The sequence below is a fragment of the Crocodylus porosus genome, unplaced genomic scaffold, assembly GCF_001723895.1.
Source record: "Crocodylus porosus isolate Cpor-Errol unplaced genomic scaffold, CroPor_comp1, whole genome shotgun sequence".
Classification (NCBI taxonomy): Eukaryota; Metazoa; Chordata; order Crocodylia; family Crocodylidae; genus Crocodylus; species Crocodylus porosus.
The window spans coordinates 16,215,645-16,224,544 of NW_017728943.1; the positions used below are offsets into that span (position 1 = coordinate 16,215,645).

Below are 8,900 nucleotides of genomic sequence, written 5' to 3' on the forward strand. Positions count from 1 at the left end.
GGCGGCTCAACGCAGGAGCGCCCCCTACTGGCCCGCCACACATAGCACCTAGCAAATGCAAGTAGCAAATTTACTCAAGATTACTTACTGTGCAGTAGCGCACGTGTAGATGCCTGACTGGGAGCAAATGTGCTCCTGGTAAACTGGGCAGCAGGGAGTGGGAGATTGATCCTAGTCTCTGGGAACTACCTGCTGCCAGAACAGGCTCTGTCACCTGAGCCTGGGCAGAGACAATGTTCCCCTGCCCCACAGCAGGGAGCTCCCAGCCCCCATTCAACAATTGCAGGACCATGGCTTGGAGATCCTTACCTCCAAGCACCAGCTCCATAGTCATGGGGCTGGCACTGAGAGATTTTTCTCTACCAGCACCAGCCCCATGATCATAGGGCCTGGGCTGAGAGTTCCTTCTCTCCTAGCAGAGCTCCGTGGTCACAGGGTCAGGACTGGGAGGTTCTTCTCACCCAGAACCAGCACCATAGCCATGAGCTGGCATTGGAAGATAAGGATCTCCCAGCCTGGGTTCCATTGTGTAGCGGGGTCTAGCAGCTTCCTGCTTTCAGGGCAGGGGAACATTGTCCCTACCCGGGATCCAGTGGCTGAGCACATCCCTGCAACAGGCAGGTCCCAGGGATAGGGAGCAATGTCACAGCCCCTGCCAGGAGATAGCTGTCTCCTGGCCCCTGGGCTAGCATCCAAGGGGTGTGTAGAGCTCCTTTTAGCTGCTACAGGGGCTTTTTGCAGGGCCTCAGGGTGAGGGAGCAGTCTGCTGCTAGGAGAAGCAAATCTGCTCCCACATCACTGCATGTGTAGACACGTGCCTGGTAGAGTTTACTGTCAAGTAGTATACCTGAGAGCAAACCATTCCTGGATTATTTTCACGTGTAGATGCACCCACTGAATGTTTTATGTATGTGTTTGTGTATACATCTCCCAATATGCGAGACTATTACATATTGTGTTCATGTCCTCTTTCTGCCAGCTGTTATGCTCGAAGAACATTCAATTAATCCCTTTTTGCTGTACCGTAAAGATGGCTGTCTTATTGTTTTTCGTGTTTTTTCATTTGCAATACACAAAACTGGCAGTCTGGTGGAATCCCAGTTAGCCAGATGTGTCCAGTGCTTCATCCTAAATTGTAAGTGCCAAGTGCTACAAAAGACACCAGCATAACTTGAGGAGTTTAGACCATAGCCAGTGGTGCTAGTTTCATTTCAACTAGTGTAATCAGGTGCCAAACAAAGGCTTGCAGGATACACAGATGAGTTGCATTATCTGTCCAAGAACTGTAATTTTGGTACCAGCCTTGAGTCTCTACCGAGGGAAAGATTCTTATGTGGAGTTTGAGATGAAATCCTGCAATGCACAGTCCTACAAAGCAACACTTAACATTCATCATTGCTCAGGCAGATGCATTTTTTCACATGGCTGCATTTCTGAATTCAAAGGAGATCCAAGTGTTGTTCACTAAAACAAAATTAACTGGGTGTGATTCAAAGGGCATTCTTGAAAGAATTCACCACTAATGCACAACATAATACAATTGTTCATCCCAGAGGAGCTGAAATAGGTGTGGCTGGAGCCACAGGCATGCCACTAATATGATGCTGAATGCCAACTTTGCAAGTGCAAGAGATACATTCAACGTGCATGTGTTGTCACAAGTTCAAGCCATCCAGAAGGAAGGCAACCAAGCAGGTACACTTCCAGCTGCCATACATACTATTGCTGATCCAAATGGAATTTCAGCCTGCAGAACATTCATAGATGTCCAAACTACCAGGTTTGTCAAAAACATGAAAATATCACCCCTACAGAAGACCTACATTATAGTGATGCTCCAAGGTGTTCCACGTGTCATAGAGGTGGACTCAAGAACAGTTTGCCTTAATTTCAGAAGAGACATACAAATGGCTACGGCCTTGAAATCACCTGCCTACTGTCCCATATGAAATATGACTCACTGCCTACGATAAACAAGCAGTTGTCTTGAGGGGAGCATGTTACAGCAATGTCTGCTACAGGAAGGAGCAAGGGGTCCTGTACCTTATAGCTGTCAGAGGACAGTGAGCAAGCTTTCTAGGTGGAGAATGTTATGAGCAGCTAGGCACTGAGTTAACAGGAGCACACAGAGTTGTTACAGACACCATTCAAGATGTCCTAAAGGGCTGGGTGTGTGCAAAGGTTCACCAGTTTAATTTACATTGGATCTGACTACGGCATCAATTCAAATGAAGCTGTGTCATACTGTGTTTACCCTCTGCCCCAAAATTGATGCAGAGATTGATTGTCTTGTAAAACAAAGTGTCCCTGAAGCTACAGGACCAGTGTCATACAAGACCAAGACTTCAGATACTGAGATACTCTGCAGACATATTGACCAGATGTAAGATCAAATTCCAGATGATCTGCCATCTACAGCTCCATAAGACACTGTACTGCCAGCAGGACCGGTTCTTACAAGGCCCTTAGCTATTGTCCTAGACACTTCCAGCTGCCGAAGTGACTCAAGAAGAACCAAAATGGATTGCTGCCATCTCCAGTGAAATTGAAGGATGACTCCAAACCCTGCATTGAGTCACCTAAGACAAGACACCATCTGGCTCAAGTACTTTAAGTCAAAGGCCTATGTAATCTAGGGGGAATGGTGTCATGCACTGAGTGTTATGTGTGTGGGGGCACTCCTGCCAGGAGGTGTAGTCATTCTATGTTGTGTTTGTTATCTGCTGCTGCTTTCTGTTATGCTTGAAGAGTATTCAGTTAAGTGTTTTGTGGTCTTCAGTAAGAACTGTGGCCCTGGTCCTCCCTGTCTGATCTCACTGGAACAAAGAAACCCCACAAATACACAAAACTGTGAGCTACTGCTGGTCTGGGCCAAGGTGCATTGGCAAGAGTTGTGAGCATAGGATATATCTGGAAAAGTAAGGTGGGGGCTTAAAGGTCAGAACTGAGGTGTGTTAGCAAAGCTGGGGAGAGTGGGAGATCAGATCTATAAGGCAGGTGGTGCTGCAACTCACAAGTGAGGGGCACTCACAGAGCTGGGTGACAATCCAGGTATGGGAATAGCAGGGGATGTCAGGGCATTAGTGAAGGACACCAGCAGAGCTACACACATGTCATTTTTTCTGCCATCCCTGGACTTAATGGTGCCAGGTCTCCATTTGCATGTACAGCATAAAAATGTGCATAAAAATCTTATCCCCTCCCCCCCCACCACATGCATACGTATGTACACTTTCCCACCAACACATAAAAGTTAAGAATTAATAAAACGGAGACAAGAAAAACCCTGGCAAGTGCAATCACTGTTTTCATTAACATTTTAAGTGGTTATTTTTAATGGTACATTTAACTAACGCTAACTTATCCATGAGCAGAAAATTTGGCTGTTAACTTTGGCATCTGCTTAACAAACTGAAGCTCTGCATTTGGTGAGGCGTGAGTGTAACACCAATAATATTACTTGCTAACAGCAGACTCATTAGCATTAATTGCTGCATTTACTATCACGTAGAGCATCCTGTATCTATAACAACATTTATTAGATATAGCCCATTCTCATTGGAAAAAGTGCATAGGAAACAATGATCATTGATGCAGTTTGGCCAGGAAACGAGGACATAAATTGGCCACATTCATTTTAATCTAAGTGATTCAGAGGAAAGAAAAAAGTGACAAGGTAACTGATGGCATTTTGTCCTTGACCTTTTATTACTAGAACAGTTAGGTCAACTGCAGCTCTGATGCACCTAAAAATGAAGGTATATGTTACAACCAGGGACCAGCAGAAAATTTGCCCACGGGGTCCATGACAATCAATTCACAATTCAAGAAAGACTGGAGGTTTTGTGCAGAAATGGCTTTGTCAGAAAAGATACGGTGCAGCTCAGAAGTAGGGGGCACTGGCAGAGGTGTGTGTGGAGAAACTCTTGTGGAGAAACTCTTACTACCTGGGTAAGCTTATCCTAGAAATTCCTGCCAGCATACCTCATTCCCCTCCAAGAAGTGCCATGTTGCTTGCCCAGACCATTGCTGCTTTGCCAAACTTGCTTTCATGAGTGCAGCTGTCTGAAGTCACCTATTCCACCTATTCCAAAAATGCTTTCTAAGAGACCATTATTAGACAAGTAAATCAGCACCATTTTCATTGGCGATTTCCTGCAGGTGGCAAAGCTAATCAAGATTCCTCAATCCTGAGATCAGATACTGGATGGGTAGAAACCAGCATGGTGTTCCTGCCATCAAAGAAACTGCACCTATTTACTCCAGGATCTGACCTCTTGTTGACCCCTTGTTGTAAACTTATTGAGCCTGAGCCATTAATGTGTTACTTCGGTTTATTTCCTTTGTATCTCCATGCCAGATGGGAATAAAATAAAGTGGTCTGGAAGTGAACTGTGCCCTTTGTTTTTCACACCTTCTCTAGGCAATGCCAACAAAATTTGATCAGGTTTTTCTAATAAAATGGGTTTTTATCCCAGAAAAATACAGGGTCACCAAAGCTGAAATGTTCTGCTACAAGGTCTCTGCTTCAGCAAACTTCCAGTGAGGTGCAGGCAGATTTCCCATTGATCACCTGGTAGGCTGCTAGGAAGGCTGGGCTTCTGTCATCCACAACTGCTGGGCAGTGCTTCCAAGTGGAGTGTGTGTGGATACCTGTAAGAGTGTCATGTGTAAGTTGTCACATTTGCCAGAGGATTGCAGGAGGGAAATGAAGGGACAGCACTGCTCTCTGAATAAACAAACATCGTAGTTCTATAAGCTTAACTCCTTGGTCTTTTGAGAGCAACACAGAGGCTGTGTCTACTCATGCATTTATGCCAGCTTAAATTTGCTGCACAATAAGCGGGAATAGGCTAGTGTCTACATATGCAGGCTTTAAAGCATGCTAACGTTGTGCGTGGACTGACTTGGGACTAACTTTAGGCCCAAGTCAGTCCACACACAGCATTAATGCATTTTAATGCTTGCATGTATAGATGCTAGCCTATTCCCACTTACACAGTAACACTGAGTAATAAGGTGCTTACACATGCATTACTGAGCAGTAACTAATCAGGAGTAAATTCGATACCTGCATGATACAGGTACCAAACAAAGACTCAAGTTGACATAAGTTGCCATATTTATTTGTAGATGCATGCCTGTACTACACAGTAATTTTGGTGACTGTGGAATAAATGCATATGTATAGACACACCCAAAGTGCACCAGGATTCTCTTCCAAAGAGTCCAAAATCCTGGAAGCCCTGAGAACCCTGGCTCTGCCTAGACACTTGGAAAACCCTGAGATGGATTTCCAGAGTCTGCAGCTTCAGTGCCCTCAGGGAATGGACTTTATCGAGATGGGTTCTGACCTCTGGGCTTCAAGGGTCTGCAGCTCTAAGCAGACTGCTAAAGGTTCAAGGGCCTAAGGGCCTTCAGACTCACAAGCCAGCTGGTTCCTCAGAGCATCTGACTCATGCAGACAGTGGCATCAAATGGTCTGGGCAACTGGAAACCCTGTGGGTCCCAACTCTGAAGTAGTATTGCTGCAAGCTCTGGAAACTGCAGATTGCAACTGATATGATTCATGTCAGTTCTGCGCTGTCAGCCATCCCCTGTACTGCAATCTGATCCAGTTTCCTGGAGCTATGCAATGGTAGATAGCAGTGAGACTGACAAGAATCCCATCATTTTCAGTTGACAGCTTCTGAAAAATCAGGATAATATGTTTGGCTTGGGCAACATCATGTTTCAATGTCCATGGATTGAAATACTGTGGGATCTTAAGTGGGAACATTTACAAATTTTGAGTTTTTGTCCCAATTTGTGATGAAAACACGTCTGGAAACCTGAAATTTACCACACAGCAACAATAGCATTTATTGGCCAGCTAGTCTTTGTTAGCTTAAAATGGTATTTAAAGGTCTGATTTTTGGGAATTGGCTTATAGATATATGCATGAGAAGCGTTCAAGATGGGCAGCAGCGGTTAATTGATTTGTAAGAGCCTGTGTTTCACACATATGGTTCCATATAGCCCTGGAAGCAAACTGGCTGTCTAGCATGTCTCCCTTCTCGTGGGAGGATCACTCAGCAAAATCCGAACGGTCACAAAGCTTCCTATCGTGCATGGATGACCTCTACCTGACTCGAGAAGTCTATGGGCCAATGAGATGTAAAGCGCTGCTCGAACCTGGTACTGGCTACTGGGAATGACCTAATCGGCGACCTAGTGATTGATGGGAAGCTGGGTGACAGCGACCACGAGCTGATCACCTTCACCATCTGCCGTAAAGCTGGCAAGTCAGTCAGCAACACAGAAGTCCTTGACTTCAGGAAAGCCGACTTTGACAAGCTCAGGAGGCTTGTCAGCGAGGCCCTAAGGGACCACGACCCCAGGGGGAGGGGAGTCCAGGAAGAGTAGCTGCTCCTCAGAGCGATCCTCAATGCACAAGCTAAGTCTATTCCATCTCGGAGGAAAGGCAGCAAGAGGACTCAGGACCCCCCTGGCTCTCCAGGGACCTAGCAGACCTCCTGAGGCTAAAAAGAAAGGCCTACAAAGGATGGAGGATGGGATTCACCTCCAAAGAGAAATATTCTGCACATCTGACACCTAAGAAAAAGCCTCAGAATTGAAGCCTGCGTCCTGACCAGATGTACTTTGACTCTGAGGACAGCCCTAGGATTGGTAAATATAGATTGCTTAATAAATTCACCTATTATCAACTGGCAGGTGTTGTGGTCTATTGCAGGGTTGTGCTCACCCGGAACAAAAGTGTACAGGCTGGGTCCAAATCCAGTGTCAACAGTCTTCAGCACTCTGGAAGGTGGAAGAGACCTCCATTGCTTAATTTCCAGATTCCAATGTGTCTAAAGTTGGCGCTTAAGCTCTGGACCTGAATCGGGATTCAAATGTAATGGTGCAAAATCCAGACATAGCCACGCCTAAGTTTTTGGGGCAATTTGGGCATGGGTAAGAATCTCAGCTTCACCTTTCTCCTTTTTCCTATTGTTCCACAGGAGCAGACAAAAGGATTAATGGTAAAACTAAATGTCACTGGGAATGGACTACAGCATCTGCTATAGTAAATGTCTGTGCTTGTTGGTTAAACACTGGTGGAGATTCAGGTACCCCCTCCCAGCTTATTCTGGATGCAATGGGAGGGGTCCTGATGAAACAACCAGTGCAGACTAACAAGAGCTGATTGCCATTGAGTGATTGCAGAATTAACAAACCAAAGCACTAAGGAGACTGTCTGAGGGAGGAAGAAATACAACAGAGGCACTTTGTGCCTCTAATGATCACTGGGATGAGGCAGCTGAGAGAAAATTAGCCCTGCACAGGCAAATGGAAACTCATTTCAAGAACCACTGAAGGAGACAAAGCTGCAATGAAAGCTCAAGAGATTAACTCTACAGCAATGAAACTTTACCTCCCAAGGAATCACACTCGACTTTCCAATGCCTGCACCCTCCCATATCTACTCTCTGTCCTTTGCTGTTACTCTCTCTCTTCTACACTCATTACATCCAGGAAAACCTTTATGCGGAACAAATTTGTGAGTTCACTTTGGCACAAAACTTTTCTTTAAATATTCACATTCACACAAATGAGTTCCTGTTTGCAGTAGCACTTGCAGAAAAAGCAAATCTTGCATAGCAGCATCTGTCACTGCACAAGTGTGGATGATCACCCTGAAAGGCTTTTACGCAATTATGCACTACCCAGCTAGGAAAGGAAGTAGTGCAGCATAAAATGACAGGCCTTTGGGACGTTGTTCTGAATAAATGACTGGACTAAGACTGGATGATCCAGTCCCAGGTCGGGTTGACATGAGACAGTCCACCTTTCTGTTTCCTTCTCTGAAAATTGAGAGTAATAATAATGACCTTCTTAGCAAAGCCCACTGACCCAAACCCTACTAACATATTTATTTTCATACTACATATCCTAACTTGTTTTAGGATGGCTGAATGAAGAAATAAAAAGAGTTTTCCCTTTAGCCAAATCGTTCAGTTCTCATTTTCCTCACTTGAGATATACACTCCAATTTTCAATTCCTAATTTATGGTGAAAAAAGTCAGTGTGGTATGTGAGTAAGTGCAGCATGTTGCTAAGAGGTTGTACAAATGCCACTTTCATATCTAAATTACTAGGCATGCTCCTAATCCACCCTGCACAATAGTCACTGGACCCCTGGAAATGTAGGGTGCCTACAGACATTGTGGGGAGGCACGGAGGGGCTCTAACTCATGGCACTTTACACAAAGCACCATGAGTTAGATCACCACTGAACCCAACAGACATTCACCTGTTGGGTCCGGGGGGCGGAACTTGACTTGAGCCTGCCTGTACTTGCCTTGGCCAGCAGGCAGGGGTGCTTGAGTAGTTAAGCAGCCTCCCAGAAGCCTGCTGAACAACTCCTCTCCCTTACACCACCACCCCCTCCCACCCCCTGCAGCTCCAGCTGTGGCAAAGCCAAGCTAGCTGTGGTGTGCTACTCCTGTCAACAAGCTCAGGCAGGGAGTGGGGGAAAGGAGCCACCCCCCCACCTCACAGACCTTCCCCCCCATCTACCCTGGCTGGGGTATTTTGGGGGTTGGGTTGGGGATGTGCTTGGTTCCTTGCACACCCCATTTGGGGCCATTGCAGGTACTCAGATATGCTACACACCCAATGTCTAACTGTACTTCTGCTGTACTGCAGTCCTAATCCATCTGGCAAGTACTTCTGAACTCCACCTAATCCCCAAATCTCTAGGTCAAGGAAAAAACACAACTAGGGAGTGTTTGAAGTGAAGAGGATGAGGAAGCTTTTGAAGTCTCCAGATAGAGAGAGTGCTAAATAAGAGCTGTGTATTTCTGGGTGATAAGAAAAAAGCTTGGAGTTGCACTTTATAATACGATGGCACTAACTAC

The 8,900-nt window shown here is 45.6% G+C and overlaps 1 protein-coding gene across 1 annotated transcript in view; it reads left to right on the top strand.

Annotated features, from left to right (window-relative positions):
- The window catches only part of LSAMP (limbic system-associated membrane protein), a 1,430,869-nt gene extending 1,426,395 nt beyond the window's left edge, over positions 1 to 4,474 (top strand). Inside the window, exon 9 of the mRNA XM_019548767.1 lies at positions 2,303 to 4,474. Coding sequence (XP_019404312.1) covers positions 2,303 to 2,387 — 85 coding nt within the window. The 3' untranslated portion in view covers positions 2,388 to 4,474. The remainder of the gene's footprint in view (positions 1 to 2,302) is intronic.
- The last annotated feature ends 4,426 nt before the right edge of the window (positions 4,475 to 8,900 follow it).